We start from the raw sequence: 21,287 nt of genomic DNA on the forward strand, positions 1-21,287 counted from the left end.
AAATCTGAACATTTAAAAGTGACTTGACAAAATCTGAACATTTAAAAGTGACTTGACAAAATCCATGGTGGTAAACATCGATGTACAAAGACTGACCCTAAAGTTTGAGCATGATGGAGGGTTCATAAAAGGTGCCTGCATGTTTGAGCACACTCAGGATTCAAAAACTCTTAAACCTCCAAAGTACAAGTGATGGGAAATGTCTCTTCTACACCTGGCATAGGTTCTACAGCTGGTGTAGGTTCTACAGTTGGTGTAGGTTCTGCAGCTGGTGTAGGTTCTACAGCTGGTGTAGGTTCTACAGCTGGTGTAGGTTCTACAGCTGGTGTAGGTTCTACAGCTGGTGTAGGTTCTACAGCTGGTGTAGGTTCTACAGCTGGTGTAGGCTCTACAGCTGGTGGTGGTTCTACAGCTGGTGTAGGTTCTACAGCTGGTGTAGGTTCTACAGCTGGTGTAGGTTCTACAGCTGGTGTAGGCTCTACAGCTGGTGTAGGCTCTACAGCTGGTGGTGGTTCTACAGCTGGTGTAGGTTCTACAGCTGGTGAAGGTTCTACAGCTGGTGTAGGCTCTACAGCTGGTGTAGTTTCTAAACCTGGCATAGGGTCTACAGCTGGTATAGGTTGTCAAACCATAAGATGAACCAACTTTGGCAACCAAAAAAACATGAACCTACTGACCCAAAACATGAACCTACTTGTGCTCAAGTAGGTTTGACATTTGATCCAGTGTTTGCTTGATCTCTCATTTGTAATTAGGAAATTAGGATTTTTCTGGACATCGTTAGTCACTTGACATGGTTTGGCTTAAGTGTTGGGCCAGACTGTTAATTAGAAGCACTTAAGTAGGTGACCTCTCCAGGGGTCAGCTGACCACATGATAGAGAAATCTTGATAGAGATCATTAGTAGCTCCAGCACTGAGGTACACATTTGTTGGCTCCCTTCAACTGCCAAGTTATGTGCCCCTACCACACAATACTAAGTTACACATTTGTTGGCTCCCTTCAACTGCCAAGTTATGCGCCCCTACCACACAATACTAAGTTACACATTTGTTGGCTCCCTTCAACTGCCAAGTTATGTGCCCTTACCACACAATACTATGTTACACATTTGTTGGCTCCCTTCAACTTCGGTTTTCTTTATTGTTTTTTTTTTTGCTACATTTTTCCAGAAAGTTGCCACTAGCTAACTGATTCTCCCCTGAACTTAATACAAGAGTTTGAAATTGTTTCAATTTAAAAATTTGTAATTGTTCAAATATCAAGAATTAATAAGTGATTTTCTTTCAAATGATTTCATTCATTCGTTTTTAGTACAAACATTTTTTGATCCAGTCCACTATTGTGTTTTATCAGGCTGGAGAAATGAAGCTAACACATTAGTGTTTTATAATTGTTATATTTATACTATTGTTTTATTATTTGTTAAATTTATATTATTGTTATATTTATATTATTGTTTTATAATTATTATATTTATATTAATGTTTTATTATTGTTATATTTATATTATTGTTATATTTATACTATTGTTTTATTATTGTTATATTTATATTATTGTTATATTTATATTATTGTTCTATTATTGTTATAGTTATATTATTGTTATATAAACTGTGGTTGGTGGTTGTGAGAAATCTGATCTGAAAAAACTTAAATTAAAAGTAGAAAATAAACTTTGTATAAAAATCCCTTATTATAACAACTTTAAATGCACTAAAAAAAAATAGAAAATAAAATAATGTAATCAGTGGTGCACAGCGTGGGGGTGCTGGGTGCTGTCTGCACTGGGTGACAGCCCACCTAGTGGCATCTACAGATGTAATAAAAAAATATAACTGTTGGTCACTCTAGAAATCTTTCCAAGCTTGAAAGAAAATTTATCTGGCCAGTCTCAGGTTTTCATATCACTTATCTGGCCAGTCTCAGGTTTTCATATCACTTATCTGGCCAGTCTCAGGTTTTCATATCACTTATCTGGCCAGTCTCAGGTTTTCATATCACTTGTCTGGCCAATCTCAGGTTTTCATATCACTTATCTGGCCAGTCTCAGGTTTTCACATCACTTATCTGGCCTGTCTCAGGTTTTCATATCACTTATCTGGCCTGTCTCAGGTTTTCATATCACTTATCTGGCCTGTCTCAGGTTTTCATATCACTTATCTGGCCAGTCTCAGGTTTTCATATCACTTATCTGGCCTGTCTCAGGTTTTCATATCACTTATCTGGCCTGTCTCAGGTTTTCATATCACTTATCTGGCCTGTCTCAGGTTTTCATCAAGTTAAAAGGACTGCGAGGGAAACTTCCGAAGACACGTCTGACCAAAAAAGCTGGCTCAGTCAAGTCTGGCAAGAAAGTTCCGTTTCGCTTCACCAAAGGGTCAACACACATCTTCAAAGTTTGGGGTCCAAACATCGGAGAAATCAAGTCACTGCTTGTTGAGGTATTGCTTTAACTGTGTAGAAGAGTTTAACGCAACTATTAATTACCTTTTTTAAAAAATTAGCAATTTTGTATCTATTTTAAGGCTGAAAATTTACATCAATTTCCGTGAAGTTATTACAGAAATACATTTTATCCAGCTAAATAAGAAATGTTTTGACCTTTGACCCATGCAGACTTCTGCTATAAAGATGGAGGAGGCCTGGTTCCTGGAGCAGATTGAAGTGGTGAACACCAAGAGCAAAAAGTCCTACCTCTTTCTGTGTAACCAGTGGCTCTCCCTCTACCACGCCGATGGTCAGGTGTCCAGGGAACTGTTTGCACTCAGGGCTTCTAAAACTGGTCAGTGGCTTCATACTGATGTACACATACACATACACAACCATTACTAGGTGAATACTGACCTACATATGATGTTAGTATGCATCTCATGTATGTATGCTATATGTTGTAAGTATGCATGTCATGTATGTGTATGCATGTGATGTATTAAGTTTTGTTGGTGCCAACAGAATACGAAGTTGTCACGGTGACGGGCAACAAAGCGAATGCTGGCACCAGCGCTAATGTTTTTATGACGTTGTACGGCAAGACGGGCGTGACAGAGAAGATCCACCTGAAGAACAACAGCAAGTCCCTGTTCACCAGCGGGGCGACGGACATGTTCACCTTCAAGTCCAGCTGTGTGGGGCCCATGAAGAAGCTGCGCATAGAGCACGACAACCAGGGCAGCTTTCCTGGCTGGTTCCTGGAGCGGGTGAGACCTGACTGACACCACCAACCTGACTGACACCACCAACCTGACTGACTGACACCACCAACCTGACTGACACCACTAACCTGACTGACACCATCAACCTGACTGACACCACCAACCTGACTGACACCACCAACCTGACTGACTGACACCACCAACCTGACTGACACCACTAACCTGACTGACACCACCAACCTGACTGACACCACCAACCTGACTGACACCACCAACCTGACTGACTGACACCACCAACCTGACTGACACCACCAACCTGACTGACACCACCAACCTGACTGACACCACCAACCTGACTGACACCACCAACCTGACTGACTGACACCACCAACCTGACTGACACCACCAACCTGACTGACACCACCAACCTGACTGACTGACACCACCAACCTGACTGACACCACCAACCTGACTGACACCACCAACCTGACTGACACCACCAACCTGACTGACACCACCAACCTGACTGACTGACACCACCAACCTGACTGACACCACCAACCTGACTGACACCACCAACCTGACTGACACCACTGACCTGACTGACACCACCAACCTGACTGACTGACACCACCAACCTGACTGACACCACCAACCTGACTGACACCACCAACCTGACTGACACCACTGACCTGACTGACACCACCAACCTGACTGACACCACCAACCTGACTGACACCACCAACCTGACTGACACCACCAACCTGGCTGACTGACACCACCAACCTGACTGACATCACTGACCTGACTGACACCACCAACCTGACTTACACCACCAACCTGACTGGCTGACACCACCAACCTGACTGACACCACCAACCTGACTGACACCACCAACCTGACTGACACCACCAACCTGACTGACACCACCAACCTGACTGACACCACCAACCTGACTGACATCACCAACCTGACTGACACCACCAACCTGACTGACACCACCAACCTGACTGACACCACCAACCTGACTGACACCACCAACCTGACTGACACCACCAACCTGACTGACACCACTGACCTGACTGACACCACCAACCTGACTGACACCACCAACCTGACTGACACCACCAACCTGACTGACACCACCAACCTGACTGACTGACACCACCAACCTGACTGACACCACCAACCTGACTGACACCACCAACCTGACTGACACCACCAACCTGACTGACACCACTGACCTGACTGACACCACCAACCTGACTGACTGACACCACCAACCTGAATGACACCACCAACCTGACTGACACCACCAACCTGACTGACACCACCAACCTGACTGACACCACCAACCTGACTGACACCACCAACCTGACTGACACCACTGACCTGACTGACACCACCAACCTGACTGACTGACACCACCAACCTGACTGACACCACCAACCTGACTGACACCACCAACCTGACTGACACCACCCACCTGACTGACACCACCAACCTGACTGACACCACCAACCTGACTGACTGACACCACCAACCTGACTGACACCACCAACCCAACTGACACCACCAACCTGGCTGACTGACACCACCAACCTGACTGACACCACCAACCTGACTGACACCACCGACCTGACTGACACCACTGACCTGACTGACACCACCAACCTGACTGACACCACTGACCTGACTGACACCACCAACCTGACTGACACCACCAACCTGACTGACACCACCAACCTGGCTGACTGACACCACCAACCTGACTGACACCACCAACCTGAATAACACCACCAACCTGACTGACACCACCAACCTGACTGACACCACCAACCTGGCTGACTGACACCACCAACCTGACTGACACCACTGACCTGACTGACACCACTGACCTGACTGACACCACCAACCTGACTGACACCACCAACCTGACTGACTGACACCACCAACCTGACTGACTGACACCACCAACCTGACTGACTGACACCACCAACCTGACTGACACCACCAACCTGACTGACTGACACCACCAACCTGACTGACTGACACCACCAACCTGACTGACTGACACCACCAACCTGACTGACACGACCAACCTACCTGACTGACACCACCAACCTGACTGACACCACCAACCTGACTGACACCACCAACCTGACTGACACCACCAACCTGACTGACACCACCAACCTGACTGACACCACCAACCTGACTGACTGACACCACCAACCTGACTGACACCACCAACCTGACTGACACCACCAACCTGACTGACTGACACCACCAACCTGACTGACACCACCAACCTGACTGACACCACCAACCTGACTGACACCACCAACCTGACTGACACCACCAACCTGACTGACACCACCAACCTGACTGACACCACCAACCTGACTGACACCACCAACCTGACTGACACCACCAACCTGACTGACACCACCAACCTGACTGACACCACCGACCTGACTGACACCACTGACCTGACTGACACCACCAACCAACCTGACTGACACCACTGACCTGACTGACACCACCAACCAACCTGACTGACACCACCAACCTGACTGACACCACCAACCTGACTGACACCACCAACCTGACTGACACCACCAACCTGACTGACACCACCAACCTGACTGACACCACCATCTGACTGACACCACCAACCTGACTGACACCACCAACCTGGCTGACTGACACCACCAACCTGACTGACACCACCAACCTGACTGACACCACCGACCTGACTGACATCACCAACCTGACTGACACCACCAACCTGACTGACACCACAAACCTGACTGACACCACCATCCTGACTGACACCACCAACCTGACTGACACCACCAACCTGACTGACACCACCAACCTGACTGACTGACACCACCAACCTGACTGACACCACCAACCTGACTGACACCACCAACCTGACTGACACCACCCACCTGACTGACACCACCAACCTGACTGACACCACCAACCTGACTGACACCACCAACCTGACTGACTGACACCACCAACCTGACTGACACCACCAACCTGACTGACACCACCCACCTGACTGACACCACCAACCTGACTGACACCACCAACCTGACTGACACCACCAACCTGACTGACTGACACCACCAACCTGACTGACACCACCAACCTGACTGACTGACACCACCAACCTGACTGACTGACACCACCAACCTGACTGACACCACCAACCTGACTGACACCACCAACCTGACTGACACCACCAACCTGACTGACACCACCAACCTGACTGACAGTTTGTGTCACTCTGCAGGTTGTAGTGACTGACCTCAAACACCCGGAGTGGAAATATTTTTTCCCCTGTGGTCAGTGGTTGGCTAAAGATGAAGGGGACCATGAGATCTCACGTGATTTGATCGGCAACCGTGATCCCCTGGCCATTAAAAAGCGTGAGTTTTTTTTTTGTGTGCATCCACACAACATGGGTCTCTGCATTAGTTAAGGAACATGGGTCTCTGCATTAGTTAAGGAACATGGGTCTCTGCATTAGTTAGGGAACATGGGTCTCTGCATTAGTTAAGGAACATGGGTCTCTTCATTTGATAAGGAACATGGGTCTCTGCATTAGTTAAGGAACATGGATTTCTGCATTAGTTAAGGAACATGGGTCTCTTCATTTGATAAGGAACATGGGTTTCTGCATTAGTTAAGGAACATGGGTCTCTGCATTAGTTAAGGAACATGGGTCTCTTCATTTGATAAGGAATATGGGTCTCTGCATTAGATTGTAATTGCATCTCCTCCAGCGTGCCAGTATAAAGTGACGGTCTATGTAATTATATCTCCCGCAGCGTGCCAGTATAAAGTGACGGTCTACACAGGTGATAAGCTTGGAGCAGGGACAGACGCCAATGTTACCCTCACAATGTTTGGAGAGTTTGGGGATTCAGGAGAGAAGAAATTGCGCAAGAGCAAAAAAAACTGTTTTGAACGCAAGGCGTGAGTAGCACTGATTACATTTAGGCCAAAGTTGATCATTAGTTGATTACATTTAGGACAAAGTTAATCATTAGCTGATTACATTTAGGCCAAAGTTAATGATTAGCTGATTACATTTAGGTCAAAGTTAATCATTAGCTGATTACATTTAGGCCAAAGTTGATCATTAGCTGATTACATTTAGGCCAAAGTTGATCATTAGCTGATTACATTTAGGACAAAGTTAATCATTAGTTGATTACATTTAGGCCAAAGTTGATCATTAGCTGATTACATTTAGGTCAAAATTAATCATCAGCTGTCATTTTTTCAAATTTGTCACCAAAAATGTTAGCATATATGGTTGTTGAAATCTTGTTAGCTAATGTAACACATACCATGTTAATCAATGTTTTAGGATTGAAGAGTTTATCTTAACCTGCCCGAAGCTGGGGCGCTTGGATCGAATCCGGATTGGTCACGATAACTCCGGGCCCAACGCTGGCTGGTTTCTTGACAAGGTAAACCTCTCTTCCAACCCACTGCAATCATTTTAAACTTCCAACCTACTGCAATCATTTTAAACTTCCAACCTACTGCAATCATTTTAAACTTCCAACCTACTGCAATCATTTTCCCACGTTTTCTTTAACTTGCTTTCGTCTCTGTCTTTCCAATCAAATCTTGCGATCGAAATTTCTGGCACTTCCCAGAGTTAGCTAGCGCGCTGAAATTTTCAGGGAAGCTTTGTTTTGGATGACAATAGAATATTCAATTGTTATTATTACTAAATTGATCCATGGAAACATTTTATTGAGCATTTTAGACCGCTATATAATCTATATATATAATTCTCCTCTGCGAGCCGTTAGAAAACAAGCTGCAAGCGCCTCCTTACAGTCCCCTCTCTTTCTCTCTATCACTATCACTACCACCCTACCCCACCCCCACATGGTCTGCTGAGCTGTGGTCACGTTAATGTTTACAAACCGTACAGCCAGATTTAGTGACGGCTATTAGGGGCAGATAATTAAGTTTGAACCGACTTTAAACTTACAGGAGGCTGCTTTCAGGGGGGGGGGGGGTGTAGGGTTAGGGGAAAGGAGGGGGGTTAGTGATTTAAAGCAAATATTTTCAGTGGCAGCATTGGTACTGTCGAATTCACAAATTATGAATTACTGAAAGTAGAAAATAAATCAACTAAATAGCGGCGTATGATACGCTGCGGGTCGGCTCGTTGTAGTAAAAACGTGGGGAAAAAGGGACATAACCCAGTAACTGTAATTTGTGTACAAACAACCGTAACAACTGGTGGCCAGTATGGGGGAGAGGATATGGTCGAGGGGTTGGGCACACGATTGCTATCCCACTCGACACGGGTTCAAATCTATGTGTTCTAGTCAGTAACGTATACACACGTGTTTTTTACGAGTTGTCTTTTTACGAGTTGTCTTCGTTTACCCAAAAAAAAGTGAAAAGATAAAATCGATAGCAAGATTTTAATGCAAACAAACAGACAAAGACTAAAAAGTAGAAAATAATAATCATTAAAAAAGTTTTAAAAAACCCACGTTTTCTGATTGAACTAAAAAGTAGAAAATAAATGCTATACATCACAATAATGCAAGAGATCACTCTACTATAAGCGATCAAAAACGTGGGGCGCCGTGATTTTCTTACAGTTTCTAATACTGTCGACTCTCTACAAGCTCCCTAATAAAAGTCAATAGTATTATCTAATCAATAGTAATATAACTTTTACTTCAGCGCCCCACGTTTTTCATCGCTTATAGTAGAGTGATCGCTTGCATTATTGTGATGTATAGCATTTATTTTCTACTTTTTAGTTCAATCAGAAAACGTGGGTTTTTTTAAACTTTTTTAATGATTATTATTTTTAAACTTCCAACCTACTGCAATAATTGTAGACTTTTACAACCATCATTTTAAAACAAAACAAGGTGAAGATTTTTTAAAATGTTTATTCTATGTTTGTTTCTAATGATGCACCTTCTATTTTGGTCAAGTCCATATCAAAGAAATTACAAAAACTATCAACATTACACAAACTATCAACATTACACAAACTATCAACATTACACAAACTATCAACATTACACAAACTATCAACATTACACAAACTATCAACACTACACAAACTTTAACATTACACAAACTATCAACATTACACAAACTATCAACACTACACAAACTATCAACATTACACAAACTATCAACATTACACAAACTATTAACATTACACAAACTATTATTTTTACACAAACTATCAACATTACACAAACTATCATTTTTACACAAACTATCAACATTACACAAACTATCAACATTACACAAACTATCAACATTACACAAACTATCAACATTACACAAACTATCAACATTACACAAACTATCAACATTACACAAACTATCAACATTACTCAAACTATCAACATTACACACACTATGTTGCACACATACTTAATATTACAGTAAATTACACAAACGATAATTTACATTTTTTAACAAATGGTAACAAAATGCTAATTTCCCTTTTGTGTCCACCCAATAATTTGGATCAGATCTAAGTTCCAGCAGTAAAGGCTGCACATGAGCTTGTTGAGTTTTTCATCATTTGCTTCTATGTAGCCGCCAGGTATATCATTTCTTATAACACCTGGTTATAACAGTCATATTATTTATAACCCAGTCAAATTGAACAAAATGGAAAAAATAAAATTTCACATCAATGTGAAAAGCAAAATACAGTGGTACCTCAACATATGAGTGCCCTTATATTTGAGATTTTTTAACTACGAGCATTTGAGAGAGCCAAATTTTTTGCATTGAATTAGAGACCATCTGGCTTTACAGTTGATAGAGTTAGAGAAAAGATTGGGATATGAGTAATCTGTTCTCCAGTAAGCTCAGGTTTGCTGATTGCCAAAGACTTTATAAACTTTATAGAACCAGTTAATTTATTGACTTGATCCTTATCTTTTTATACAAAATTAGCAATTTATAAATGCATTTCTCTTATTTGAATGTGTAACAATACAAATGAGCAATGTGACGGGGTGAATTAAACTTGTATCTCGAGGTACCACTGTATATAAATAACATATCTGTCTGTAACCATGAAACTATGTATAATTTACAACAAGTTTTCTAAGCTACAGAATTTGTCATCTGTTTCCTTAATTGAGCCACTGGCCGCTTCCTTCTAGTGGCTGTTTACATTTTAGCCACTTCTATTTTGGCCACTTCTATTTTGGTCATTTCTTTTTTAGCCACTTCAATCTATTTTCCACTAAGAAATACTCCATATAGTAATACAAGTAATGACTCCATGTAATGACTCCATTGGCCAATAAATAAATTGACATAAAGAACAGCAAAAAGTGTTAAAAATATAGAAGTATCACAATTTGGTACTGTAACAGTCTGCATAGTTTGTCCATTCCAACATGACCTGCTGTGGGGAGGGGGGAGGGAAACAAACCATCCAATGGCTGACCAGCCTAAGTCTTTCAGCAATTCTGTGACAAGTTATATGACAAGTTTTGTGAGCAGTTTGCCCATGAACAGGACATGTACAGGTTGAGCTCCACCCTACTCTCTGTAAGCTCCACCTTCTCTCTTTAAGCTCCACCCTACTCTCTGTAAGCGCCACCTTCTCTCTTTAAGCTCCACCCTACTCTCTGTAAGCTCCACCCAAACTCTCTTTAAGCTCCACCTTCCTTCTTTAGGCTCCGCTCTTCTCTCTTGAAGCTCCGCCCCTCTATGGGATAGTCACGCCGCACTCGTACCAGTCAGGTGAGGGTCTGAGAGCGTTGAGGGAGTGGAGGGTTGGCTCCTGACCCCAGTTGCCCCGGGCATAGCCTGGTGGTAAAAACAAGAACAAACATTCATCTTTGCTGCAATTGTAAGGAAACTTGTGTCTGTACAGGTTCCTGGTCAGGTAATGGGCCAGGTACATTACACCTGATGTTGGCCAGGTAATGGGCCAGGTACATTACACCTGATGTTGGCCAGGTACATTACACCTGATGTTGGCCAGGTACATTACACCTGATGTTGGCCAGGTACATTACACCTGATGTTGGCCAGGTACATTACACCTGATGTTGGCCAGGTACATTACACCTGATGTTGGCCAGGTACATTACACCTGATGTTGGCCAGGTAAATGGGCCTGTTACATAACACCTGATGTTGGCCAGGTACATTACACCTGATGTTGGCCAGGTACATTACACCTGATGTTGGCCAGACACATTACACCTGATGTTGGCCAGGTACATTACACCTGATGTTGGCCAGGTACATTACACCTGATGTTGGCCAGGTACATTACACCTGATGTTGACCAGGTAAATGGGCCAGGTACATTACACCTGATGTTGGCCAGGTACATTACACCTGATGTTGGCCAGGTAAATGGGCCAGGTACATTACACCTGATGTTGGCCAGGTAAATGGACCAGACACATTACACCTGATGTTGGCCAGGTAAATGGACCAGACACATTACACCTGATGTTGGCCAGGTAAATGGGCCAGACACATTACACCTGATGTTTGCCAGGTACATTACACCTGATGTTGGCCAGGTAAATGGACCAGACACATTACACCTGATGTTGGCCAGGTACATTACACCTGTTGTTGGCCAGGTAAATGGGCCAGACACATTACACCTGATGTTGGCCAGTAAATGGACCAGACACATTACACCTGATGTTGGCCAGGTACATTACACCTGATGTTGGCCAGGTACATTACACCTGATGTTGGCCAGGTAAATGGACCAGACACATTACACCTGATGTTGGCCAGGTAAATGGCTCAGGTACATTACACCTGATGTTGGCCAGGTACATTACACCTGATGATGGCCAGGTAAATGGACCAGACACATTACACATGATGTTGGCCAGGTACATTACACCTGATGTTGGCCAGGCACATTACACCTGATGTTGGCCAGGCACATTACACCTGATGTTGGCCAGGCACATTACACCTGATGTTGGCCAGGTAAATGGGCCAGGTACATTACACCTGATGTTGGCCAGGTAAATGGGCCAGACACATTACACCTGATGTTGGCCAGGTAAATGGACCAGGTACATTACACCTGATGTTGGCCAGGTAAATGGTTGGTTTCTTAATGGTGCAGGTTGTGTAATATGGTTGTTACCATACTTCATTCCAAGAGCAGAAGGGGTGGTGGTTGATGATGATCTGTTAGTGGTTGTTTTGTTGATGGTGGGTAGGTGTGTGTGAGTAATGTAGAGAGTATTTGTTACTGCGACTAATGTGATGTGTGTGTTGGTGTGTGAGTAATGTGATGTTTGTGTTGGTGTGTGAGTAATGTGATGTTTGTGTTGGTGTGTGAGTAATGTGGTGTGTGTGTGTTGGTGTGTGAGTAATGTGGTGTGTGTGTGTTGGTGTGTGAGTAATGTGGTGTGTGTGTGTTGGTGTGTGAGTAATGTGGTGTGTGTGTTGGTGTGTGAGTAATGTGGTGTGTGTGTTGATGTGTGAGTAATGTGGTGTGTGTGTTGGTGTGTGAGTAATGTGGTGTGTGTGTTGGTGTGAGTAATGTGGTGTGTGTGTTGGTGTGTGAGTAATGTGGTGTGTGTGTGTTGGTGTGTGAGTAATGTGGTGTGTGTGTTGATGTGTGAGTAATGTGGTGTGTGTTTGTGTGTTGGTGTGTGAGTAATGTGGTGTGTGTGTTGGTGTGTGAGTAATGTGGTGTGTGTGTGTTGGTGTGTGAGTAATGTGGTGTGTGTGTGTGTTGGTTTGTGAGTAATGTGGTGTGTGTGTTGGTGTGTGAGTAATGTGGTGTGTGTGTTGGTGTGTGAGTAATGTGGTGTGTGTGTGTTGGTGTGTGAGTAATGTGGTGTGTGTGTGTGTTGGTTTGTGGGTAATGTGGTGTGTGTGTTGGTGTGTGAGTAATGTGGTGTGTGTGTTGGTGTGTGAGTAATGTGGTGTGTGTTGGTGTGTGAGTAATGTGGTGTGTGTGTTAATGTGTGAGTAATGTGGTGTGTGTGTGTTGGTGTGTGAGTAATGTGGTGTGTGTGTTGGTGTGTGAGTAATGTGGTGTGTGTGTTGGTGTGTGAGTAATGTGGTGTGTGTGTGTTGGTGTGTGAGTAATGTGGTGTGTGTGTTGGTGTGTGAGTAATGTGGTGTGTGTGTTGGTGTGTGAGTAATGTGGTGTGTGTGTTGGTGTGTGAGTAATGTGGTGTGTGTGTTGGTGTGTGAGTAATGTGGTGTGTGTATTGGTGTGTGAGTAATGTGGTGTGTGTGTTGGTGTGTGAGTAATGTGGTGTGTGTGTTGGTGTGTGAGTAATGTGGTGTGTGTGTTGGTGTGTGAGTAATGTGGTGTGTGTGTGTGTGTTGGTGTGTGAGTAATGTGGTGTGTGTGTTGGTGTGTGAGTAATGTGGTGTGTGTGTGTTGGTGTGTGAGTAATGTGGTGTGTGTGTTGGTGTGTGAGTAATGTGGTGTGTGTGTGTTGGTGTGTGAGTAATGTGGTGTGTGTGTGTGTTGGTGTGTGAGTAATGTGGTGTGTGTGTTGGTGTGTGAGTAATGTGGTGTGTGTGTTGGTGTGTGAGTAATGTGGTGTGTGTGTTGGTGTGTGAGTAATGTGGCGTGTGTGTTCCGCCCACCCAGCCAGGAAGTGTGAGGTGGCAGCCTAGGTGCCGAGGATTTCCCAAACTCTTTGATGTTTCCGTCGGCTTCATACCTTTACAAGTTTCGTCTGGCCAGGGGAGGGGGCGGGTAATGGCTGATTTGTTGGGAGAATGCAGGTATGATATCAATCTAAAGACCCCCACAACCCCCACACAACCCCGCCCGCTGACTCAACTGGTTAGAAAACACAAGGGTATAGAACTGTCGACACTATGATTGTGGGTGTTGAACTGTCGACACTATGATAGTGGGTGTAGAACTGTCGACACTATGATAGTGGGTGTAGAACTGTCGACACTATGATAGTGGGTGTAGAACTGTCGACACTATGATTGTGGATGTTGAACTGTCGACACTATGATTGTGGGTGTTGAACTGTCGACACTATGATTGTGGGTGTAGAACTGTTGACACTATGATTGTGGGTGTAGAACTGTCGACACTATGATTGTGGGTATAGAACTGTCGACACTATGATTGTGGGTGTAGAACTGTCGACACTATGATTATGTGTGTAGAACTGTCGACACTATGATTGTGGGTGTAGAACTGTCGACATTATGATTGTGGGTGTAGAACTGTCGACACTATGATTGTGTGTGTAGAACTGTCGACACTATGATAGTGGGTGTAGAACTGTCGACACTATGATTGTGCGTGTAGAACTGTCGACACTATGATTGTGCGTGTAGAACTGTTGACACTATGATTGTGGGTGTTGAACTGTCGACACTATGATTGTGGGTGTAGAACTGTCGACACTATGATAGTGGGTGTAGAACTGTCGACACTATGATTGTGGGTGTAGAACTGTCGACACTATGATTGTGGGTGTAGAACTGTCGACACTATGATAGTGGGTGTAGAACTGTCGACACTATGATAGTGGGTGTTGAACTGTCGACACTATGATAGTGGGTGTTGAACTGTCGACACTATGATTGTGGGTGTAGAACTGTCGACACTATGATTGTGGGTGTAGAACTGTCGACACTATGATAGTGGGTGTTGAACTGTCGACACTATGATTGTGGGTGTCTCCGAGCTGGTTACCTAGCTATGTTGTGAGAGGTTTTAGATTAGGGTTTGTAAAACTTGGCGCTTAATTTTGAGATATCGGTCGAGGGGAGATGGATGGGGGTGATGGAGAGGGGGGGGGGGGGGGGTTGTGTAGATGAATGAGAACAAGTCAAGAGGACGCGTGTAATCAGCGCTTATATCACCCCCTTGATTAACGCGCTTTACCATGCTATTTTTAGACGCGCATATAAAAATAGCTGTTTTATAGTCATTCACGTTAAGCTGCTCATCAACATCCGTACTTTATCTAGAACTTTCTTTAGCATTGCTCTAGAACTTTCTTTAGCATTGCTCTAGAACTTTCTTTAGCATTGCTCTAGAACTTTCTATAGCATTGCTCTAGAACTTTCTATAGCATTGCTCTAGAACTTTCTATAGCATTGCTCTTGATGCTACAGTGGGTCGGGGTACTACTTGATGCTACAGTGGGTCGGGATACTACTTGATGCTACAGGGGTCGGGGTACTACTTGATGCTACAGGGGTCGGGGTACTACTTGATGCTACAGGGGTCGGGGTACTACTTGATGCTACAGTGGGTCGGGGTACTACTTGATGCTACAGGGGTTGGGGTAACTACTACAGCAGTGAGTGACTGACCTTGAACCGAGTAGTGCACCGTCCTGAAGGGGCTGAGCTTGGGTGTGACGTCACGGCTTGCCCCCACAAACTCGCAGTGATCCTCGCCCAGGCCGTTAGCGTCCCCGACGTTGAGGAACTTTGACTGGAGCGTGTTGGCCAGGAAAATCTTGTACCGTGTGGGTGAGCAGAGCACCACGCCCACTAGCCGCACGGCCTTGTAGTCGACACGCTTGATGTACTGGTCGCCATGGCAGTCTGTCCTGGAGCTGTCGAACTCAAACGCCATGGGCAGCCACTCGCCCAGAATGTTGAGCTTGACCTCAGTCTTTAGATCCGACACCTGCTTGGCCGTGCCGTTGATGTAGTCGGCCATCGACTTCTGCTGATGGTCGACCTCGTCGAGTTTCTTCTTGAGCTCGCGTTGTTTGCTGGACAAGTCTCTGATGGCGGCCTGGAGGTCGCCGCTCTCCCGCTCTAGACGAGGCAGCTGGTTGATCTTGCGCTGCATGTTGGAGCCGTCCACCTGCAGGATCACCACGTTGTCCTCCAGCGCGCGCACCCGGCCCTTGATGTCGAACAGCTTCTCGCTGTGCGTGTAGTTGAGCTTGTCGAGAGCGGCGCTGATGCTGTCCTGCACGGCCTTGACGGCTGACCTGAGTCCAGCGCTCTCCTTGTCCAGCAGATCCCTCATCTCGCGGTACCTGACCTTCGTCTCGTTCTGTAAAGGTTCCAGCGACTTATTGTATACCGACATAAGCCGCTCCATCTTTTTGATTTTTTTAATTTGTTCTTCGATCTCTAGCGGCGCCATTGAGAGCCCCTCCCCGCTGATATTTTTCTTCAGTTCATAAACAAGGCTCTCTAATGTCCTGACCTTGTCCAGCTGTTGGCTGGAGGCCACTAAATCCTGGGACAAGGTGTCCGTCTGCTCCATCACGTCCTTGACACTTTGGTCAAGATCCTTGACCTTGGATGAGATGTTTGTGGCGACGGCTTGGTTTTTCTCGTCCTGTGATTGGATCTTCTCCTCCAGCGCCGCCGTCCTCTTCTCCACCACGCCGATGAACTCTGCCAGCTGCGAGAGGAGCGTCTTGCTGATCTCCTCCTTCAGCCTCTCCTCCAGCTCCGCCTGCCGGTACGTCTGGTCCCGCAGCATGCTCTCCCTCTCGTCGCTTGTCTCGTTGTCGTCCACAGATTTAGCGTCCGTCAGGACGAGGCTGCCGGGGCCTGCTCCTATCCTGGCGGCGGAGATCTCAGTCAAGGCCACCGTCTCGTTCAGCTCCAAGTTCTCTCCACTAAAAGAGTCGTTGGCTCCGGACATATCGTCTTTGATGACCAGCTCCGAGCTGTTGGCCGTGGCCAGCTCCTCGTAGGAAGCTGTAGACAGCTCTTCGTAGGAAGCTGTGGTCATCAAGTCCAGGGGGGACGGGCTGTCTTCGCTGGAGATAGAAACATTACCGACCTGCTGCGCCATCTCGTCCTCGGTGGCGTTCGCCTTTGATACGACCTCGTCAATCTCGGTAGTGTCGCCGCTAGGGGGCGCGGGGGTCGTCTTGACCGGCGCTGCAGACGCCGGTTTGCGCATCCCGGTGGTCTTGCCTTGCGACATCTTGTGGACCGTCCCGAGGACTGTGGTGTAGAGAACAACCTGCTCCTTGATGTACGCCTCCAGTCGCTTGCTCAGGTTCTCGTACATGCCCTTCACCTCTAACTGCAGGAGCGACTTCACCGTCGGGATGGTTTCTATGGCGTTCACGTGCGAACCATCGTCGGCCATGTTGGTTTTTTTGCTTTTGATGATGTCTGCGTGAAGCTGCTCTATTTGTTTCTCCAGTAGACCTAGCCTGTCTACTAGAAAATCCACACTTTTACTATCCAAGCCAAACCGCCGTTCTAGCTGTTGCAGTTTGCTGGTCGTTAGCTCGCGTTCTTTTTCTAGCTGTGTCGTCAGTTGGATCACCTCCCTCTTGCAGTCGTTGGTCTTCATCTCCATGGCACCAAGTCGTCGGCTCACCTGGGGGATAAAAGCGGGCTGTTTAACACGGGCTGTTTAACACGGGCTGTTTAACACGGGCTGTTTAACACGGGCTGTTTAACACGGGCTGTTTAACACGGCTGTTTAACACGGGCTGTTTAACACGGGCTGTTTAACACGGCTGTTTAACTCGGGCTGTTTAACACGGGCTGTTTAACACGGGCTGTTTAACGCCTGCCGAGCTGATTAACATTTCCTGTAGTCGTCTCAAACAGATACAAAATATATAGGGGGGGGGGGGCTATTCGAGCAGTTCTCTACAACTACAAACTTTAGTACATTGGAGCCGTTGTCTAGCTGAAACTACAAACTTTAGTACATTGGAGCCGTTGTCTAGCTGAAACTACAAACTTTAGTACATTGGAGCCGTTGTCTAGCTGAAACTACAAACTTTAGTACATTGGAGCCGTTGTCTAGCTGAAACTACAAACTTTAGTACATTGGAGCCGTTGTCTAGCTGAAACTACAAACTTTAGTACATTGGAGCCGTTGTCTAGCTGAAACTACAAACCTTAGTACATTTGAGCCGTTGTCTAGCTGAAACTACAAACTTTAAGTAACCTCCTCTCTATTCGAATAGAACATAACGGTTGGGATGGCACATAATGAAACCACAAGCTTTAAGTAACCTCCTCTCTATTCGAATAGAACATAACGGTTGGGATGGCACATAATGAAACTACAAGCTTGTAACCTCCTCTCTATTCGGATAGAATATAACGGTTGGGATGGCACATAATGAAACTACAAGATTTAAGTAATATTGGGATGGCACATAATGAAACCACAAGCTTTAAGTAACCTCCTCTCTATTCGGATAGAATATAACGGTTGGGATGGCACATAATGAAACCACAAGCTTTAAGTAACCTCCTCTCTATTCGAATAGAACATAACGGTTGGGATGGCACATAATGAAACTACAAGCTTTAAGTAACCTCCTCTCTATTCGGATAGAATATAACGGTTGGGATGGCACATAATGAAACTACAAGCTTGTAACCTCCTCTCTATTCGGATAGAATATAACGGTTGGGATGGCACATAATGAAACTACAAGATTTAAGTAATATTGGGATGGCACATAATGAAACCACAAGCTTTAAGTAACCTCCTCTCTATTCGAATAGAACATAACGGTTGGGATGGCACATAATGAAACTACAAGCTTTAAGTAACCTCCTCTCTATTCGGATAGAATATAACGGTTGGGATGGCACATAATGAAACTACAAGCTTGTAACCTCCTCTCTATTCGGATAGAATATAACGGTTGGGATGGCACATAATGAAACTACAAGCTTTAAGTAATCTCCTCTCTGTTCGAATAGAACATAACGGTTGGGATGGCACAAAATGCTATGGGCTATAGAAATGCTAGTTAATTTTAGGACCAAACCGCTTCGAAAAAAACACCGAGTTGTATGCTGCTCGATGTGAATAAATTGAACTATCAAATTGTGAAGGTTTTAAATAGAACAGTTAAGGTTTCTTGCTGAAAAGGTACTCGTTATCTTGTTCACACCCGCAGACAAACGCATACATACAAACACACACGTACATGCAAACACATATATGCAGACAAACATACAAACACATACATTCATACAAAACATACAAACATACAAACACATACATACAGACGAACATACATACAAACACATATCTACAGACACATACATACGAACATACACATACATACAGACAAACACATACATACAACAGACTAGATTTATAAACTGTGTTTCTGACTCCGGAAGGAGTAAGACGTTAACGTATGTACAATTATAATCCTTCCCTTTATAATCCTTCCCTTTATAATCCTTCCCTTTATAATGTTCTCTTGTATTAAAATTTCCTTTATATTTGATATAAAGTTGATATTCGAATAAATTGAAAATAAGAATAGATGACTGAGTGTGGACCCCGCCTCTGATGGTTAACTCATAGATTAGGGATGTTACTGGTAGAAAAACTAATTGACCCCCCCCCCCACCCGCGCCCCTATGCAAAAGGGTAAAGCACGTGACGTCACCTTGTCGTCCAGTTGACACGAATGTTTGACCTGCTCGCGCGGTACCACGAAGCTGTAGATGCAGTTGTCCTCTACTGTCTGCAGCTGTAGCGCCCAGCTCCAAGCCACGGCTCCCAGCAGCAGCAGCAGTAGTCCCGTCATCATCGGTGCTCGCTGTCACGTCACACCACGATGGCCTCTGTCCACGTTCCACTAGTGACGGACATGGTCACGGTCCACTGGTCACGGACCAATTGATTAGGTAACTTATAACAGGTGGCAGATATCCAATGAAAAACACAGTTGATCACCAGACGTGCGAATCAGTGAAGCGTAACGCAATGAAGTTAGGGTTCCAGTGAGGCGTGATTGCTGCGCTAAGAATCGTGTAGCACTGCCCGCTCACGCTCCGTTTAGTCACGTGATCTGCACCGAGCCCGACCAGCGCCGTAATGAGTTTACCTAGTTAGAGCGGGATGTAATCGCCCGCCCCGTCTGCCGCCACTCAACAGCCGTCTGCGCACGCGCGAAAACTCTGGTAAACTTTATCTCACCCCAGTCCACTCACCTTTTATATCTGCATCTGTCTAAATCACTAATTGTCATCTCGCAAATGACAACATGTCATCCACCAATGACGTGTCATCTCGCTAATGACAACGTGTCATTGCGCCTATGACAAGATGTCATTTTGACAAACTGTTTAAAAAATAAGTAAAAAACCTGAATTATTTTGGCGGTTCATTACTTGGTCTTAAGACAATTGATGGGGTGTGATTGTATGCATGTGGGATGGGGTTGTAAGATGGGGTTGGTTATATGGTAATATAGATGTTGTATGGGATCAGTAGTATGGTTGTGGTATAGGGTTGTCAGTATGGTTGTGGTATAGGGTTGTCAGTATGGTTGTGGTATAGGGTTGTCAGTATGGATGTGGTATAGGGTTGTCAGTATGGATGTGGTATAGGGTTGTCAGTATGGATGTGGTATAGGGTTGTCAGTATGGTTGTGGTATAGGGTTGTCAGTATGGTTGTGGTATAGGGTTGTCAGTATGGTTGTGGTATAGGGTTGTCAGTATGGTTGTGGTATAGGGTTGTCAGTATGGTTGTGGTATAGGGTTGTCAGTATGGTTGTGGTATAGGGTTGTCAGTATGGTTGTGGTATAGGGTTGTCAGTATGGTTGTGGTATAGGGTTGTCAGTATGGATGTGGTATAGGGTTGTCAGTATGGATGTGGTATAGGGTTGTCAGTATGGTTGTGGTATAGGGTTGTCAGTATGGTTGTGGTATAGGGTTGTCAGTATGGTTGTGGTATAGGGTTGTCAGTATGGTTGTGGTATAGGGTTGTCAGTATGGATGTGGTATAGGGTTGTCAGTATGGATGTGGTATAGGGTTGTCAGTATGGATGTGGTATAGGGTTGTCAGTATGGTTGTGGTATAGGGTTGTTAGTATGGTTGTGGTATAGGGTTGTCAGTATGGTTGTGGTATAGGGTTGTCAGTATGGTTGTGGTATAGGGTTGTCAGTATGGTTGTGGTATAGGGTTGTCAGTATGGATGTGGGATAGGGTTGTCAGTATGGATGTGGTATAGGGTTGTCAGTATGGATGTGGTATAGGGTTGTCAGTATGGATGTGGTATAGGGTTGTCAGTATGGATGTGGTATAGGGTTGTCAGTATGGATGTGGTATAGGGTTGTCAGTATGGATGTGGTATAGGGTTGTCAGTATGGATGTTGTATAGGGTTGTCAGTT

The 21,287-nt window shown here is 45.0% G+C and overlaps 2 protein-coding genes across 5 annotated transcripts in view; one reads left to right on the forward strand and one right to left on the reverse strand.

The window, feature by feature from the left end:
• The window catches only part of LOC131937334 (lipoxygenase homology domain-containing protein 1), a 77,929-nt gene that overhangs the window by 10,247 nt on the left and 46,395 nt on the right, over positions 1-21,287 (forward strand). For all 3 annotated transcript variants that reach the window (XM_059294648.1, XM_059294647.1, XM_059294649.1), the window contains exons 6-11: positions 2,271-2,444; positions 2,620-2,785; positions 2,956-3,200; positions 6,463-6,598; positions 7,001-7,148; positions 7,546-7,648. In XM_059294648.1, coding sequence (XP_059150631.1) covers positions 2,271-2,444; positions 2,620-2,785; positions 2,956-3,200; positions 6,463-6,598; positions 7,001-7,148; positions 7,546-7,648 — 972 coding nt within the window. The remainder of the gene's footprint in view (positions 1-2,270; positions 2,445-2,619; positions 2,786-2,955; positions 3,201-6,462; positions 6,599-7,000; positions 7,149-7,545; positions 7,649-21,287) is intronic.
• LOC131937337 (major antigen) lies at positions 9,102-19,999 on the reverse strand. Of its 2 annotated transcripts, XR_009386204.1 has the most exons (4): positions 19,556-19,999; positions 15,504-17,499; positions 10,821-11,009; positions 9,102-10,759 (listed from the first exon to the last, which is right to left on the reverse strand). XR_009386204.1 is itself a non-coding variant. In XM_059294655.1 (3 exons), exons 1-3 carry the CDS (start codon positions 19,697-19,699, stop codon positions 10,909-10,911), a joined length of 2,241 nt encoding a protein of 746 aa, XP_059150638.1. In that variant the 5' UTR covers positions 19,700-19,999; the 3' UTR covers positions 9,102-10,908. The 2 variants fall into 2 exon arrangements, 1 of the variants encoding a protein (XP_059150638.1); XM_059294655.1 differs by having other exon boundaries at positions 9,102-11,009.

Source organism: Physella acuta, unplaced genomic scaffold (assembly GCF_028476545.2).
Source record: "Physella acuta isolate Inbredline_101_S28 unplaced genomic scaffold, ASM2847654v3 ptg000208l, whole genome shotgun sequence".
In the NCBI taxonomy this organism is placed as follows: Eukaryota; Metazoa; Mollusca; class Gastropoda; family Physidae; genus Physella; species Physella acuta.